The 18,758-nt window shown below is 38.6% G+C and overlaps 1 protein-coding gene across 3 annotated transcripts in view; it reads right to left on the reverse strand.

The window, feature by feature from the left end:
• The window catches only part of PCCA (propionyl-CoA carboxylase subunit alpha), a 251,157-nt gene that overhangs the window by 58,462 nt on the left and 173,937 nt on the right, over nucleotides 1–18,758 (reverse strand). For all 3 annotated transcript variants that reach the window (XM_015851501.1, XM_032442017.1, XM_032442016.1), the window contains exon 20: nucleotides 6,747–6,845. In XM_015851501.1, the coding sequence (XP_015706987.1) occupies nucleotides 6,747–6,845 (99 nt within the window). The remainder of the gene's footprint in view (nucleotides 1–6,746; nucleotides 6,846–18,758) is intronic.

An 18,758-nucleotide genomic window follows, 5' to 3' on the forward strand; every position in this document is an offset into this window, starting at 1 on the left:
TTTCACAAACCCAGCAGGATCAATGACCTAGTAATTATTTAAAGCAGATCATTCACATTCTTCAGAAACACCTAGGAGATGAACATTAAACCATGTGTACTGGTCAAATTCCAGAACTCTTTCTAACTGTAATTTCTCTATGCTCCTTCATCCTTTGGGAAGCATCCACCTCCACCATATACATTACTTGCCACAGGTGATACAAGAACATCAATAACTGTGCTCTGGCATGCTACACAGCTTCAAAGTTCCCTGGCAAGACATCATTGCCACAAGTTTACCTTTTTTCTCCTGTCTTCAATGTTCTCTGTTCTCCTCCTCCTCCCTCCTTCAGTCCTTTCTAACCAGAAGCAGTATTTTGGAGTAACAGATAATTGAATAGAATAGTCACTTTCATGTTTGGTTTTGATCCAAAAAGCCACAGGAAACATTGAAAATTAATAATGAGAATGGGTAACACATCAGTGAACACCACTAAATTACAGTATAAGTCTATGCTTTGCCCATGCTTTCACTGCAGAGTTCTGGTCCCCACAGCTAGAAAAGGGTACAACAGAAATGGGAAATGTTCTGAGGGCACCACATGATGGCAAAGACAGGCTTCTCTGCAACAAACAGCTCTGCAGCACTAGAAAGCAGCAACTGAGGGAGAATATGGGAAGTATGGACAGGGATCAACTTCTCATTATGCCTTCCAATACAGGAGTTAGGAGGAAAGCAAAGAACCTGCTTTAGCAGTGGGTCGGACTAGGTGATCTCCAGAGGTGCCTTCCAATCCCTACAATTCTGTGATTCTGTGACACTGCCACAGCAAATCATCAGACAACAATAAGGCTGAATAAGTAACTTGCCAAAATCTATAGTTCTCTTTTTGAAAACACAGAGAAAAAATTAACAACAATAATAGTACTCCAATGGACAGATATTAGTATCTTATTATTATCATTATTATTATTAAAACTCTGAAACACAGCAAGGCATACTACACTGTATGCCAGAAGTTTTGTATCCACCTTTTACCTGGGATATCTGATAGGTAAAGGGCAGCAGTGGAATCTGTGCAGTAATTGCACAGCACTAAAAATGAAATAAGGCGAAATCTTCATGTACACTGTTTGGTAAAGCTTTCCAAAACCATCTTCAGAGTTATCACAGAATCATAGAATTACCCAGGTAGGAAAAGACCTTGAAGATCATCAAGTCCAACCGCAGCCTAACCATAGTACCCTAACAACCCTCTGCTAAATCATATCCCTGAGCACCACATCCAAATGGCTCTTAAACACATCCAGGGATGGTGACTCAACCACCTCCCTGGGGAGCCTATTCCAGTGTTTAACTACCCTTTCTGTAAAGAAGTGTTTCCTAACGTCCAACCTAAACTTACCTCGGTGCATATCATTACTGCCCAAGTAATGATACTTCCAACCAGAAGCCCACATTACATATCATTGTCATAGATTGCATCTGAGATCTCAAAACAGTACAAAACGTATACATAGATAGATGGATTTAAATATATATATTTAAATAATATATATTTTATATATATTATTTATATATTTATATATATATAATTTTATATATATACATACACACTTGAGAAAGTCCCCACCAGGCTGAAGGAAATGAATACGTGGGCAAAGGCTTTGTTCTCCTATCAGACACTTCCCAGAATGTCAGACATTTCCCAGGAACAAAGACTTTCATAACCTACAGCATTTTTGGTTTCTTGTTATTACAAACAAAACAAAACAAAAAAAATCAAAAGAAACATTGTGTTAGAGAAATGCTTCACGTTTGTCATATCTCAGGATGTAGAATATTCTTCTCTTGCTGGAATTGTTGATGCAATAAATAAATTAAATGGAAAAAAAAAAAACAATAATAAATCAGTAGCAATACTGTATTCTCCATAATACTGCAAGTAGAGAAAATTCCAATGACAAAGCTTCATCTATTTCATTTACAAAGCACTTGAAGCCTGAGTGATGATTTCAGTTCTACAGGATCACGTTCTTGCTTAGTAACTCCACTACACTTAATTATACCTTGCTGTGACTGATAAAGACCTTTTCATGACAGAGTTTGAGATGTCCAACACAGTCACACAACAGTTAGGCTGGAAGTGACCTCTGGAAATCAGGTAGTCAAGTTCCCTGCTCAAAGAAAGGCTAATATAGAAGTAATATTGAGCTGCCAGGTCTTTGCCTAACAGAGCTTTATTTATGTCTCTGAATCTCAGCTCAGCATAGACCAAACTGCTAAAACCAAAAAAACATGAAAGAAAGTCATTGCCACTGCTATCATAATTCTGCATCGCTGAAACTGCCCAAACTCATCAGGAGCTTCCCAGGCTCCAGGTAGAATGACTGAGTTCCCATTAAAGGGTGTGAGGCCTCATTAGAACCCAGTGAGAGCCAACAATGTGCCTGGGGTTGGCAGGGTGTGTATAACATACATGGTAGAGGGACAAGTGGTAGCAAGAGAAGGTGACAAGGAATTTATTTTGGCACAGAACCCTCTTGCTACAGAGACCTGTCTGCACGTAGATGGCATATAGGTTGAGGGTTTGATGATGGGAACAGTAAAAGCAGAGAATGAAACAGAATAATCTCAAAGGGACTATAAAACAGCACTAAGGAGTTGTAAAATTTAGTCATAGAGGAGGCTGAGAATTTGAATGGTTGCTGGGTTGGCTTTTGAGAACTTGCTCAAATACAAGCAGTGCCAAAGCAAAGTGAGTTTGAGGACCTCCCACCTGCACTTTTTTCCCAAGCAATCTGATCTGCCTGCGCAGGAGGCAGCTACTTGCAACCTGACTGTAGCATGCTGTCAAATAGAGGACTTGTAGCTAGGTTAAAGTACGCCTCCTGACTTCTTGGATTCATTGTTTTATCTGGAGGTTCCATGAGGTTCTTGCTTACATGAGGGAATAAAATGAGATGTGAGGAAAACCAGATTATTCTCTTCCCTTCTTCCATCCCCTCCACAAGGAGGGAAATCTAGTATACACAATTTCTTCTACAGGCACAGGACTCCCTCATATACAGCTTACTTTCGCAAGGTTGAAGGATACAACAGATCTGGCTATCTCCAAATATGCCAGCTCTCTGACCTCCAGCCATTGTTGCTTTCCAGGATATCAATATGAAACACTAATTTCCCCTCCAGTTTCTGTTATTTTCCACAATTCAGTGCCCTCTTTTCAGCTCTTCCATCACAGAATCAGTGTTCATTTGTTCTCTACGCACTGCTTGAATTGATACCACACATTTGAATAGACTTGAGATGTGCATTTAAAATCAAATAACAACCAATCTCTTCAAATCTGAATCCTCAGGAAGACACTGTAACCACATAGAAACACAGAACCATTTCAGTTGGAAGGGACACACAAAGGGTTCACCCTCCATGAAATGATCAGGGACACCCACAGCTAGATCAGGTTGCTCAGAGCCCCATCCAGCCTGACCTTGAGTGTCTCCAGGGAGGGAGTTTCCACCACCTCTCTGGGCAACCTGTTCCAGCGCCTCATCACCCCCACTGTAAAAAACTTTTTTCCTTATATCCAATCTAAATCTCTCCATGTCCCCTTGTCCTATCGCAGCAGAACTTGCTAAAGAGTCTGACCCTTTACTTCTTACAGTCCCACTTTAGATTCTTAAAGGCCGCTTTCAGGTCACCTCAGAGACTTCTCTGGGTTGAAGAGTCCTATTCTTGTAGAAGAGGAAATATTTCAGCAAACTGTTTCTACACACAAAATTTAATTTCCTTGGTGTGCAAAATTTTACCCTTTACAGTGTATTTAATTCAGCCATCTCAAATGAGAGATGTTGTGGTCAAAAGTAGAAGAAATTATGACACGCTGAGATCAGCTATGGAATTACTGTAAGTAACAACAACAAAAAACAGTGATGGAATCTGCACGCTTGAAGAAATGCTATGGCATCTGTCCCTGGAGACTGTACCTCTTGCTCCAGTGATCCAAAGTTTTCATCATCATTTCATCATCTTCTATAGCATCCTATGGTTTCACAGTAATCCAAATCATTGCAAAGGTTTGAGAGCCCTTAACATGTAAGAAAACGTACCCTGGTTTTTGGTCCCTCTATTGTCTGGGGAGCAGGCCAGGCACTCCGCAGTGCCCATCTGTGACACGCAGATGGGCTTCCTTGCAAAGGAAACCAAAGCACAAGCAGGGGCTGCCACACATCCTACTTGTGGCCTGATATGCCCCGGACAGGCTGCAAGCAGGGCACAAACTTCTTAGGCTCTCAGATTTATTCTCAGATCTCTGAGTCTAGAAACAGCCTTAGAAAATCTGCATTTTGAAGTCACCGGTTTTCTTACATTTCACTGTTAGCGCTTTGCTCTGCTTTAATGGATGCTGAGCCTTTAGCGGAAGAGTGGAAATACAGGAGCATGTTTAATTACTTATTTTTAAACGTGCAACAGATATGCAACAATTTGAATGTCTAGACTATAATTTACATAAATACATTTTAAACCAAAACATTTTAAAATTATTTGTTTCCTGCTTCTACGCTTAAGTACTTTGCTGGATTGGGGCCAGACTACAGGAACGAGCCGAAGGTGCATAAATAAATCTTTCAAAGAAATACAATGTTCATAAAAACTGTACTTGGTTGAACAAATGTAGAAGAATGAAACCAACTATGAAGAAAAATTAGACTGACTGAAAATTAATAAAGCACAGCTGGAATTATTTGATTAATCCATATTTGTTGCTTAAATGGCTCTAGGGCTAAGTCTTGCTGAAAGAAGATACTTGAAGACTCAAGGGTCAATTGCTTTCGGAGGCAAACTGACCTACAGGAATACACTTGTCTAATTTGGTTCTTGCGGCAGGGCAAGTCTAGAGAAATATCTAACCAAAAAACCAATTTAGATTCCAGTGAGCAGATACCAGAGTTCAGGCTTAAGGTTCCCATAATTTTACATACATATGATAAAAGATTAATAACTCTTCAGCTACCAAGATTCATTAGTAAAAGCAAAGGCTTACATTATAAAATTGAGAAAGATACAAAATATGTGCTTATTACACATTCTGTTGGATAAATACATGCAGCTAGTTCACTGCATGTTGTTATGGCCAGCCCTGCTGAATTTCATACAATTTGGTCATACTTGGTAACAAGTAACACTGTTACAGCTTATTCAGATCTCACCATCATTAATTCTGAAACTAATTCTACACGCTCATTCAAATATTACACTTCTAGTCAACTGTTCTTAACTATTATTAGCCATACAGAGGGTGGTGACACACTGGAACAGGTTGCCCAAGGAGGCTGTGGATGCCCCATCCCTGGAGGCATTCAAGGCCAGGCTGGATGTGGCTCTGGGCAGCCTGGTCTGGTGGTTAGTGGCCCTGCACATAGCAGGGGGGTTGAAACTAGATGAGCATTGTGGTCCTTTTCAACGTAGGCCAACCTAGGTGATTCTATGATACTCAGTTTGCAGCAGAGCCTTCTGTATATAGGCATCCATTTTAAATAGATTTTTCTCCTAAACAGATTTTATGTTTAAATACTGGTACAATTTCCTCTTAATTATCAGGAATTTACTTTGTAAAACAGCAGCAGAATGGACGAGCATTAAGATACAAAAAATATACCATATAATACATTTTCTTTTTTATAGACATACACAACACAAGCCTTGAAGTTGACAGTCATCAACCAAGAAATTTGCTTGTAGTGAAAATTTCACTCTCACAGAATCACAGAAACATAGGGGTTGGAAGGGACCTCTGGAGATCATCTGGTACACAGCCCCTCTCACTAAGCGCAGTCCTTGAAAGATACAACATTTTTTTCAATATAAGAGTCTTTCAAACTCAGTCACAGAAAAAGTAACATTTCCATTTGGACAGTTTGCAAGGGCTGAAAACGAAAACAAATGCAAGTACCAGAAATCTCACCTCTGTAGTACCAATTCATGTATATAAAACAGGCAACACTATGCAAAAAAATATGATTCCAGAAGGTTGTTTTTTGTTTCATTGTTTTCCCCTTTCATTATTTCCAGGATCAACAGACTTAATGAATAAATGATTCCTCAACAATACATAAGTTTTCATTGGCATTATCCTCCCCAAATCTACAAGGCAGTTAAAAGCACATCCTTTTGTGCGAAGTTGTTCCCAAATGCATTAGTGGTCAGAAGGAAAGAATGTATGGCTACGTTATGATCTTCAGATTTTCCTTTTTGTTCAAACCATACAGGTTTTGGATGCTTTCTGCATTTTTCCTAAATTGTGGAACAAATAATATTAAATAAAGGCTTATCATAAAAGCATGTCACGTGGAAGATGCACTGTCCCATGACATTCAATCTGCAAGGGCTGAAAAGTGGAAAAAAAAAACCATGATCCCAAGATGAGAAGGGAACCCTTCTACTGCCATCCCCCACCTTTTTGTGAACAGTAATTCCTGCCACCCAGGAAAGAGATATTAGGAAACTGGAGTAAATTTCTAAATTTAAGCAACTTTCAATTAGATGGAAGATGTTCGAAACTCCAAGTGAGGAACTCTAAAAGAAGCTCATTTCACTGAAGGTCTGAACACATTCAAAACTCAAAGACTCCATTATTCACACAGCATAGCATAATTTTTACGATACGGAAAGTTTAGACACCATGTATCAATATTTTGCATCTAGAGGCAAGTATCAGAAAGTTAGTTCAGTTCCACAGATAAAGGTGCTGGTAAATTTACCTGTACAGTCCTCTGAGTCCCATCGATGGTGACAGACAACAAGGGCGAAGCCAGGTTCCACTCGCCGGTCACGTTTAGTTTCATCCCATCAACTTCCACCTGTTGTGACACCAAACAAGGCTGTTACTATGAAGACAGACAGAAAACTGATCTCAAGTTCATTACTGCATACAAAGCAGCAACCATTTTAAAACAGATGGCTCCCAAACAACCTGTCATGTTTACTGCTTCTGCCATAAAAGACAGGGTCCAACAACAGAGTCTTCTAACTATCTCTGGGGAGAGGTGAAGGACCTGTGAACAGCTGCCTCCAAGTAGCAAGGTTTCAAGTGATTTCCAGCAAGTAACAAACAGCCATCCAACTTTTAAACCTATCTGGACATGCTACATTTACTGCAATTAGACAAGTAATGCATATAAATTCCAGTGACACCTTGCAACCCACACAACAGGGCTTGCATATAATATTCTCTCCAAGGACCAAGGGAAGAACTTCTCCTATGCTTCTAATGAAGGGTTTTGCATTGTTATCTTAATTAATATGAGGCAGTAATTAATTCTTTGGTGTTTTGCCTCAAAAGTCTAGAAGAACTTTGCAAATTCTGTCATTTCTTCTTTCAATATACAGCTGATCAGAGGAAAGCAATTTCTGACTTGAATACCGATACGATTATACAGGTAGCAATTATCCCCGCCCTCCAAAAAAAACCACAAACTCCAACATGATCTTTATACATGAACATTTCTGTGTAAAAATTCCTGAGTTCTGGAGGAAGTACAGGCACACTTGTGTATCACAGAAAAGGTGTAATAACACTTCCCTTATTCTTCCACTGAATAGTATGCACATAACTCATTCAACACCACACATGCCTCAGAAAAAGAGCTGGATTATAAAAAAAACATTGCTGTACATGGAAAAACATAATTGCTGATTAATGTTTACGGCTTGTTTTGAATGTCATCATGCTACCAGATGTTGGTAAATAAGATTTCATTTAGAAGATTTACTATAAACAGAAGAAAAAATATGGTTGGCTGATATCCCTCTTCTCTCAAAATCTCACAATATTTGCATTCACTAAATTGCAGACGATGTTGATAACGACACAAATACTGCATACATTCTCAGCAGACTACAATGAAATTACTGCATCTGGAATAAAACTGAGCCCAGGTTTCGTGAAATAAAACTTAAAAAGCCTACTCTTTTAGATCTCAGACTAATCATTATTTCATCGTACAATGAGAAAAGGCATCTGCAATCTTAGCGTGGCTTAAAAGAAATCCATAGCAGCCAAGTGCAAAGGAGCAATATGTAATTCAATAATTTTTATTTTTTTTTCAGTTAAGGAAAAAGAACCTATCTTAAAAATCCTCTAATTTTATAGACTTTAGTTCAGAGCATAAAATCTGACTTAGAGTGATACAATCTACTCAATTCCTGGAGGCTTTAGCTAAAAATAAAGTTACATGCCCAGAACACGAAGAAAAACAAGTCATTTACAATGGTTCAGCAACAGGCCAGATTAGCTGGCATGCTTCAAGTACTTTACACTGCTCCAGTGATGCAAAACAGCCATAAACCTGACTTGAGTTAAACCAGACCTGCAGCTGGTTTGCATTGCCAGAGCACAGAAAAGCAGCTGGAACGCACCAGTGGATCCAGCTCACTCATTCCCAGCAAACCTGAATCAGCAAATACTGACTTTATTGGGAACAGTGATCTGAAAAAGTCTGGAGAAAAGCAAACCTGGTGCTCTGTCTCAACAACCTTTGATTAGCAATTGAACTCTGTTAAGGCAATTACTAAAAAAGCTATCTGTTACCATCACTGTAACAAAGAAAGCCCGTCTGCACTGGAACTGGGCCTGAAAATATCATTTGCCACGTTTCTACAAGGGAGGAGGAGAGATGCTATAAAAGCATACCAGACCAGGCCACCAAAAAGGTTCAGCTGTACACCATGCTTTTTGCACTGCAGGATTATCTACAATCTTATTGAAGGGTGTTCAGTGACAAGATATAACTCAATATCTCCACGGCAAACTCAATTTAAGAATTATCTCTTTTACCACTGTACAAAAAAACAAAAGTGAAAGTGTGTCACAGCAGTAAATGATTTGCTTAAAATCCCTTACAAGGGTCTATACGAGTCTAGACATCATTGATTCCAGATTAAATTAGTATGAAAGAATTTCTGGTGGAAATCACCCTAAAAGAACAGATGCTTAAGTTAAAGCCTACAGCAAGTCTAAAGAAAATGACACTCTAGGAAAACAAGCAGACAACATATTGCCTCATCTATGTTTTCCTCATTCAAGAAAGAATAGAGTCAGAAGGAAAAAGAAGGAAGGAAAAGTATTATCTGAACTAATGAATGCCTCACTAAGCTGCAGCTGTCTTCTCAGAACATAGAGCTACATGCTCTCATGCAGCTGCTTTCATCTGCTAATAATGACTAAATGTGGCATGGCGGTAGTGAAGATTTATACATATATATTTAATAGTATTGTTTGTGCCTGTGTAAGGGCAAAGAAGACAAAAGCAGCCACAGTCCTCCTCTACAGTTGTTTTAAATTCAAAAGTCTCTGTATGCGAGGCCTCAGAAAAAAAGAATGGTAATACACAACCATAGAAAAGTCACACAGCTTACTCTGCTATCACAACTTGCAGAATTTCACTGCTGTGCACCTGAACCAGTAGCAGCCCCTTCAGTTCTTGTTGTCTGAGTTCCTGATATTCGGCATAACACCTCACCAATAGTGCAAAGAGCTGCAAAGCATAAACTGGGTTCCGTTTCCTTTAAATAACATCATTTGGCATTCCATATGTGTGTCAGGCAATTAGAGGAGGCAGCACAAGCCTGAGTGTTATAGCCCTGTTAATTCACTAATGCAGAGTCTCACATACATCTGGCACATGTCACTTCTTTTCTCCTGGAAATGAAGGTGGTTTTCCAGGAGACTGGAGGGCAGCTCAAGCAGTTGTTTCCTGCCTGATGCAGACCTGCATTATGCCTGTAGATCTTCATGTCAGCCTTGAGTCTGACTAACTTAAAACCCATCTCCCAGAACAATGTTTAATTTAACTCTAACTTGATGCTTTTGGCCTAGTTTCTGGCCTAGTGTCCTGACTGATGATGCCTACTAGAAGCACTGTATGTATTTATGTGGCAGAAGGACTGCAAAGGTGGCCTCTGTGAGCAGAGCCCAGCACTGTCCTATGTTAAAGCAGAGCCAGCTCCAGCTAATTCAAAAGGGACCCGCTACTGGCCATCACCAATGGAGAGCCCTCTCTTCCTTCTTATATATATATATTCTTCCCCCCATTCCTTAGGCTATATTTGCTAGTGGGAAAGGATCTGATTGATTACCCATACAGCATTTAACTTCCTTCAGGATCACAACTTGGAAGAAATGGAGTGCAGCTTTGACAAATAGTTGATACAGTCAACACCGTAGGGCACCACTGTCATCCACAAAGTCTACAGCAGCCAGAGGAATGAGCAAATGGGAGGTTTGAGAAATCTAAGACAAGTTATTATGTCCACAACGTGGTAAGGAGAAATCTCTTGAAATGATACAGGCTGTGATTTGACTGGCTGGGGAACAGCTCTGTTAAAAAGGACCAGGAGACCTGGGCAGACGTGAGAGCTGGACTTAAATAAGGCAGCAGCATGCCCTGAAGATGAAAATGTCTAGCAGTGCCCTGCTCTGTTGGTAGACAGAAGTGATTATTTCCCTCTACTCAATATGCATAAGATCACATTTAGATACTATGTACACAAGAAAGACAGTGACTTTGCTAATAGATTACACAAAGTTCCTATTAGCCCATTCCTCTTGCCTGCCTAGGTCCCACTGGGTGGCAGCACTGCCCTTGACTGTATCGAGCAGTTCCAAACATTTTATGTTACCTCTAACATTTATGACCATGCACTTCCATTACCTCCTCCAGATCAGTGATAAAACTGTAGAATGGGAATGATATCAAGATAGATCCCAGCAGTGCTCCAATATCTGAAAACCTCTGAGGACAGTAAAATCCATTAACAATGATCCAGTGAGCCTGACCACTCAACTGGCTTTCCACCCATCTTGTTGTGCAAAGATGGTGTCAAAAGACTGGCTAAAATCAAGTCAAACAACATTTGCTGCTCTCCGCTAGTCCACAAATCCAGTCAATTCACCAAGGCTGTCAGGTTGATTAACTCTTGGTAAATTAATGCTTACAATTCCTTACACTTTAATTCCTTACCACCTTCTTGGTATGCCCCAAAATGTGCTTCAACAGGACTTACTTCATGATCTTTCCAGGGACTAACATAAGGCTGAACGAGTTGCAGTTCTCTGGGGTTTGCTTTTGGCCTTTTCTAAAGATTGGCACAACATTTGCTTTTCCCCAGTCATGAGATACCTTCCACAATGTCCATGCCCTTTCAAAGACATTGAAGACTTGGCATTACATCCATCAGCTCTCTCAGTTTGTCCAGCCACATGGACTGCCATGAGCTCAAATCCCTCAGTAACTGGCTTATTCTGCATCTACTGCCAGTTGTTCTCCTCCCTGAAGTCTTTCAATAAATCACAGAGGTCTAGAAGACCTCACTGGTGAAGAATGAAGCCAAGATGTCATCAGTTGTGTCAAGCTTACCCATGACTGCTGTTATTAAATCACTTGCCATGTAAAGTAGCACGAAGAGACAGCTGCTTTAAGCCTGGAAATAGTGTCTTTCAAATAAAAGCTGAACTCATTGATGCCTTTATGACAGCAGAACCTTTAAATCAAACTAAGTGTCTGCTTTAGATTCCACTGTATCTCGTATTTGTTGACAAAAATATATTCACATCATATTAACAGGGACTGATCAGTTTAGTTATTTTCACTTTTGAAGTGGTTGTCCAGATGCTTTCAAAAGGAAGTTAAAATACATGAGTTTCAACCTCATTAAAAAGGTCTCTTTTTTTTAAAACAAACTTTTCTTTTGTTCATATCAGCACTTACTTTTAAAAAAGACCCCAAGAGAGAGTTCCAGTCTACAGATCACTCGTCCTGAAAGAAGCTCTGTTAACTATTTATAGATCATGTCCTTTTGTGCCAAACTAGATCAAGCAATTTATTCAGTGCATGACTGCAGGAGAGAAACTCATTTGCTCTAAGTGTCATCAAGGCAGTCTTTTACCTGCTATGAACAAGACCAGAAATCTGAATTGCTGGGCTTTCATTTCAAATGCACATTTTGACATCGTGTGGGGTGCCATCATTTCTTTCAAAATTTCAAAGTATTAAGCACATTCATAGAAGGTGCAGTCCATAATCACAAGAATAGCAAATAGCCCATAACCACTAGAATAAAGCAAGCACGTGCATGCATTCAAATTATCTCTCTTTGCTTTAAAGTAGCACATACAGATGCAAATTACCATTAGCTGCTTTGGTTTATCTCACTTTAGAAGTAAAGGCATGTCAGCCTAGAGACAAGGAGAAGAGCACACAACAGGTATCAGCTTCTCCGATTAACAACAACAGAATCAAACAAAACAAAATTAGAGAAGCAACCGCCTTCATCACTTCTAATCAGCAAATGCTTTCTTCTACCCTTCACCAGGGAAGATATCCTCTCTGTAAGACCTAGCACTGTACACAGCAAAAACACTCCACTATGGCAAATACTTTGCTTCACTACTTCAGTTCTCTTCGCAGAGTCCTTGCTAAGATGATGTCTCCTATTTGGATCCTGCCCAAGCCTACTAAATTTACTAAATTTAAGGGGAAGAAAAAAAAAAAAAAACAGAAAACAAAATAAAATAAAATAAAAAGTTAAAAATACAGCAATAAACTACATCAGCTGTTAGGAAATCATTTAAATTTCAGGTACAAAAATTCCCCAAATCTGGTTTGGGGAATATATGCATTTGTTGCCATAGGTCCAAAGAAGAAGAGAAGAAAGACTTGCTTTGCTTATTCCAGTCATTCTATGACAATTGCCCTAGCTCCATCATAAGAATTGCTCTGAGATGGACAGAAAATGGTGCAAGTGGTTCAAACAGTACTGCTACTTTCCTGTGCACATTGGGCTCTTTCGAGGTTGCAATGCAATTCAGTTTTCCTTGATCAATAGGATAATGTGCTAGGAATATTCTCCTTTACTTTCTTCAAAAGGTCTAGCATTGAAACCTATGGCAGAACATGGGTAATAAAAAGCACTATGTTGGGAGTGAAAATTACATCAGTAAAATAAATATTTACAAGTAGACAATGCTGTTTTAGCAGCTTTGGACTCATAAGTGATACCTACATACTGAAATCACTAATCGAGCCTGGTTCCTAAATGACTTTCTGCTGCAGTTTCCATTTTTCTTCCAGTTCAGAGGTACACAAGTAAGAAAAGGTAACATCATAGAATATATATTAGGAAGATCTCTTAAACAACAGCAAGTTATAAGAGACAGGCAGACCTGCACACACATCCTCAGCATCAAAAAATATCAATTCCTACTCGTTTGTTTTCTATCTCCTTTTTAGACTGAGGAAAGATAGACTTTCAGGTCTGGTCTAAATGAAGCATACCACAGCAACCTGAAGAGTATTTGAAATCATAAGAACTATGTCCATCAACTGAACAAGGGTATTCTACTTCATTCACAACTTGATAGAGAAATCCAATAAAATCAACAGGCTCCAAAATAGCCAATTAGAAAGAAACGCATTCTATATTGCATTTGGAAGTTGTACTGCTCCTTATTTTTGTTACATAGACTGGATATATTTTGCCACCGATTTCCATCCTACTACCACAGCCGCAAGGCTATCTTTTCTTTGGACTAGTAAAGGGTTAGAATAAGCAATAATGAAACAAGTGTCTTTGATTTGACATTGTGTAGTGACAAGAAGAAAGTACAATGGGCAACTCGGTATGGATTTCATCCAGCAGTTCCAACCTGCTGCTCTCAGCTGTCACAACAGGACAAAGGTCAGCAGTAGTGTTTAGGATATCCCCAGCACAAGGTTATTCACCACTTAAACTAAAAGCTTTACATGCAAAATATCTGCTGCTGCTACATATCTTCTCCAAATTATTACGTGCTTCAAGACAATATGCAATTGCTTCTATATCCAAATCTGTTTTATACCATATGCAATCCAATGCATTCCCTTCACTCCAGCTTCCAATGGGGCATATTAATTCACCACATTGTGGAAAAAGTGAGATAACAGATAGATTAGCTATTTGGTTTCTTATTTAAATATTTTCTTACTTACAGCCAGCAGACAAAAAAGCAACTTTGATTTCTGAAGTAAGAATAAGGACTAGGGAAGAGGAGGCTAGATCCAATAACAAATCTTTAAACCTACTTCCATTGTTCTGTTTATTTCCAAGTTTAATAACTTTAAAATCAGAGTATTTGATTACTTTCAAATCTAGTCAAAAGTAACATCATCAGATGCTTACTACATCCCTTCTGTCAATGCCTGCTTCCCAAATAAGTACTTGAATCATCTCTCTTGGGCATGTCTGGCCATTATCAAGACGGGAATGCACAGTTTTATCACACTCACTAGTCAACTTGCAGGGGGAAAAAAAAGAACTGTAAGGAATTACCAGAAGTAATAGAAGGCATATCTACTGGAGAGCCCTTCCTCTAGCTATTAAAATAGGTCCTGAAAAGGAAATAAGAATGACATGGCTCCACAGGTATCAGCAATAAACAGAAAAGGGAGGAACGCTTGCCTGTGCACAAGCCATATAAAGGAAAGGAAAAGCTGAAGCAGTAGGGAGAAGCTGAGGTATCAGAAGAGTTCTAAGTCAATTACACAGAAGAGGAAACACTAAAAAAAGTTTTGCAGCATTTCCATAAGCTGAACAAATGGTATAGCAATGTAAAACAGATGTTTACATCTAATGCTGTTTACCCTACCAGTTAATGGGATCAAACTGTTTATGTTAAATTGATAGCCATGAATTCACTGAAAAGGCAGAAAAGTATGTTGGTGAATAGATATCTCTTAGAATTCTCTATTTTCCCATAGTTTCAGCTGCTCACATTCAAATAGGTGTCAGGGGTTTGCTACTGACTTTTACCAGGGTAAATTCAAATTCACTGTGCTAACAGAATAGCTCAATATTTTCTTCAGAAAGGCCATATACGTTGCATTCTACTTCTATTTTATGTGTTGGGTTGAACAATCCTAATTACATTTTTAGCACATAAAAGTTGATATGGAAACTGTTCCACAAGTTGTTTGGAACATTCAATTTTCCAATCTACGTAAACGTAGGGGAAAAAGTGAAGTGCACACCCTGAAATGATTTGGCATTAGAGACAAATCACTGACATCCTCTAGCATTAAACAAACAATTTCCTCACCAGAGAAACCTCATGAAGTGATTACAATACTGTAACTACAAAATTGCAGTCAGCACCTGCCGAACAACCTTTGTATTTTAATTGTCTATAAATATTCAGACTCACGGCAAATAAAAAATACCTACTTTTTTAACAGCTGTCAACAAGGATTGAAAAGGTTTTGGACTGTTACAAATAAAAGACACAATTGTCACTCTTTAAACCTAATATTTACTGCAAAAATGAGTAATTCTGGAGATACCTATTTAGAAGAAAATGCACAAAGAATACAAAACAATAATGTTATCCATGTCTCAGGCAGCAAAGAGAAAGACATTTTGATATTACCATGTATTGACTTAATCTTTTAAATATGAAGAGGGAAGTGTGTACTTATTTTTTAAGGCTTTGTGGCAAAATGCTTATTTTTCATAAAAAAATATCACGAATCTTTTTATTAATACATTTTCGGACCTTTCAGGAACTCTACTAATATTTCTTGTTTGTAATTACTGCCTTAATTTTTCTATGATATTTTTCTAAAACTCTGAAAGACAAAACACAGTCTGAGAGATATCATTTCATATTCTGCAGTGCAGCCACTAAACATAAGTGGAATTCCAAAGATGAGAAAATGTGGGAAGTTTAACTATGGATCATAATGCTTCAAAGCCCTAGTAGTCCCAAGAGACAGGAACATTTTCCTACTTTCCCTAGCACTTCAAACAAAGGTCCAATTCCTGACCCCAATAACCCTGGCCAGACTCCATCTCACATGCACTGGAAAATCATGCTATGCGGCAGATAGAGACCCTCATACACTCACTGCATAAGTATCTACTATCCTATTTAAAACGTTCCCCCTTTGCAAGGGGGATCCTTGCTCTCAAAGCAATAAGCCAGTCCACACCACTTGACCAGAGACTACAAAAACAGTATATATTTAGGGTGCAAAAACAACTGGAGCTTAACTCTGGGGCTGTGTTTAAGAGCCGTATGGATGTGGTGCTCAAGGATATGATTTATCAGAAGGTTGTTAGAGTTAGGGTACTATGGTTTAGGCTGCGGTTGGCCTTGATGATCTTCAAGGTCTTTTCCAACTTGGGTAATTCTATGATTCTATGTGCTACAGGGAAGCAACCAGCCTATCTTCTAAATTTCTTCAAAGTATGAAATTCATTCTCCCTTACTAAGAAGCAAAACTTAACTTTAACACTGTAACACAAAGCCGTTATAAGTGCCACACAGACTGGAAGGTCCAAGGCAATAGGGCACATTAAAGATGTTTCTCTGTACAAGACTGTATTCAGGAAATGGGAGAAAACGTAACAACACAAGGTGTTCTTTGGAGAAATAAGGCTTTAAGCAGCCTGCATCTGAAATCCAGAGCATTAATACAATTCACATGGGAAATGTAGGAGATGGTAAATGAAACAAAGCGAAGCCAAAGCAAAACCAAAACAAAAATGGGTAAGACATCCCTCATTATATTTAGAGATTTTAAGGGACTTTGCAATTATGTCAACAGGACATCAATGCAAGAATGTCAACAAAAAACGTAATCCAAGGACAAGTTCATGTGGAATGGAAAATGAAGTGTTTTAAAGGGTAAGTACTTTCAAAGGAAATCAAATGAGAAAAAAATAGAGGAATAATAATAATAAAGGTAAATTTAAAAAAAAAAAAAACAAAAAACAATAAGCAAGAGCAAACAAAAATTGAGTTTGACATTCAAGAAAGAGTCAAAACAGCTTGTATAACTCCACTTAAGAAGAGCAAGGGATAAAATCTCAGAGCAGGGAAATCACAGTGCCTGTATAAACGGGGGTGTAATGAAGCTAAATTCATGCATTAAAAATCAAACATATTCTAAGCGGAAGAGAGATGACTATTAAAAAAAAAAACCCTTGTATAATTGTTTATAAATAATTCAAGGCCTCATTATTCAAAAGAAGGTGACAAATGAGGACAGTACAGAAAGAGCAGCAAGGACAGAAGGGGGGCTTGAATATACTGTTACACAAAATAGCAAAAAGTTGAAAGGGTCAGCGTTCAAATGATTAGCAACAGGCCTACCTAATACCACACCAGCACAGTTGCTTCCTGTCTAAAATGACCTCCAAGACACTACCTTGTCCAATGCTTTGACTTTCAGCTAGACTTTGGCAAACAGAGGACAGGCAAGAATAGCAACATTGAGCTGAAAATTTCCAAAAGGTGCTATTATATTGGCTCTTGACTGATATAACTGGATATATTATATATACAGTATAACTGATATTTACTGGAATAGGCTCCCCAGGGAGGTGGTTGAATCGCCATCCCTGGATGTGTTTAAGAGCCATTTGGATGTGGTGCTCAGGGATATGATTTAGCAGAGAGTTTTTAGAGTTAGGGTACTATGGTTAGGCTGCAGTTGGACTTGATGATCTTCAAGGTCTTTTCCAACCTGAGTAATTCTATGATAAGCAATGAAAGAGAACTGAGAGGAAAAATTATGATGAATCAGGAAGAATTCTGAATCAGTGAATAACCTGTATGAACCACTGCCTCCTTCACCTGGGCTTCTTCTATTAGCTATGTGATAAATGCCTATAAAAGGCAACAGTGTTGTCCCTTCAGGCCTTCCCCAACTGTCTTTCCCAAGTGGCAGGGATAAAGATGTTTGCTTCAGCAAATAATGAGCTAGCAGTTCGTTAAACAAACTACTTAACCCAGTGTTGCACATACAAGAGTCAGCAGAACCCTGAATGGAGGATTCGGCTGGCTTCACATATTTAAAATAAAATTGTTATCTGGAGCTGAACAATGTTGAATGATACTAGCACGGCATTTATCATTTCTTGTGAAAGAATCCAATAGGCTTTTGTGAATGTCATTGTCAGAACAGCACATGATACTGCAAGAGCTATTAGAAAGCTACTTCTTGGAAATGAATGACAGCACAAATCATGAACAAGCCTTAGTTTTCATACAGACGTTAAATACATGCCATTTTCAACTTGCTACTACTTGCACCTCCTGTAACAATTATTCTCAATTTCTTTTCATCTGTCCCATAAAAAATGATTGCTCTTGCTTTACTTAATCCTCCACTTACATCAACTCTATTGTTCGCTTCCTTCCCTTTCATCTTCTCCACATTAATTCCCCACATCGCTTTTGATCTAGCTTTTTGTTTCCTTTTTCCCCCTACAGGTTCTTCCTGATGAAGAATTTACAGCCATAATGTTCATCTGACGTGCACGGCGATATTCTATTGATTTGCTACTCTATCTATTAGTTTTGTATAATGAGTGGCATTATACAAAACACAAGACAGGTTGCCTATGCCTATATATTGGATCTTAAAAACCAGTTTAAGTGAACTTCAAAAATATTCCACTTTATTAGTAAATATTCATATTTAATTATAAGTGAAGCAACATATGTAAGGAGCAGCCTATGAAAACAAACATTTCCTCTATGCAGTCCAAAGAATTTCTCTTTGCCATAGTGGCAAGCCAAGTTAATAGAATAATTGCAATTTTCACTGCTGCTAAATAAGAAATAGAAAACCTCTCTGGAGCTGTTGTGTTTTATAACAGATGCCCACAGAAACAAACGTACCTTATTTGTGCCCCTTCAAAAAAGATGGTTCTTTTAGACCTAAAAAGACAGT

The sequence above is a fragment of the Coturnix japonica genome, chromosome 1, assembly GCF_001577835.2.
Source record: "Coturnix japonica isolate 7356 chromosome 1, Coturnix japonica 2.1, whole genome shotgun sequence".
Classification (NCBI taxonomy): Eukaryota; Metazoa; Chordata; class Aves; order Galliformes; family Phasianidae; genus Coturnix; species Coturnix japonica.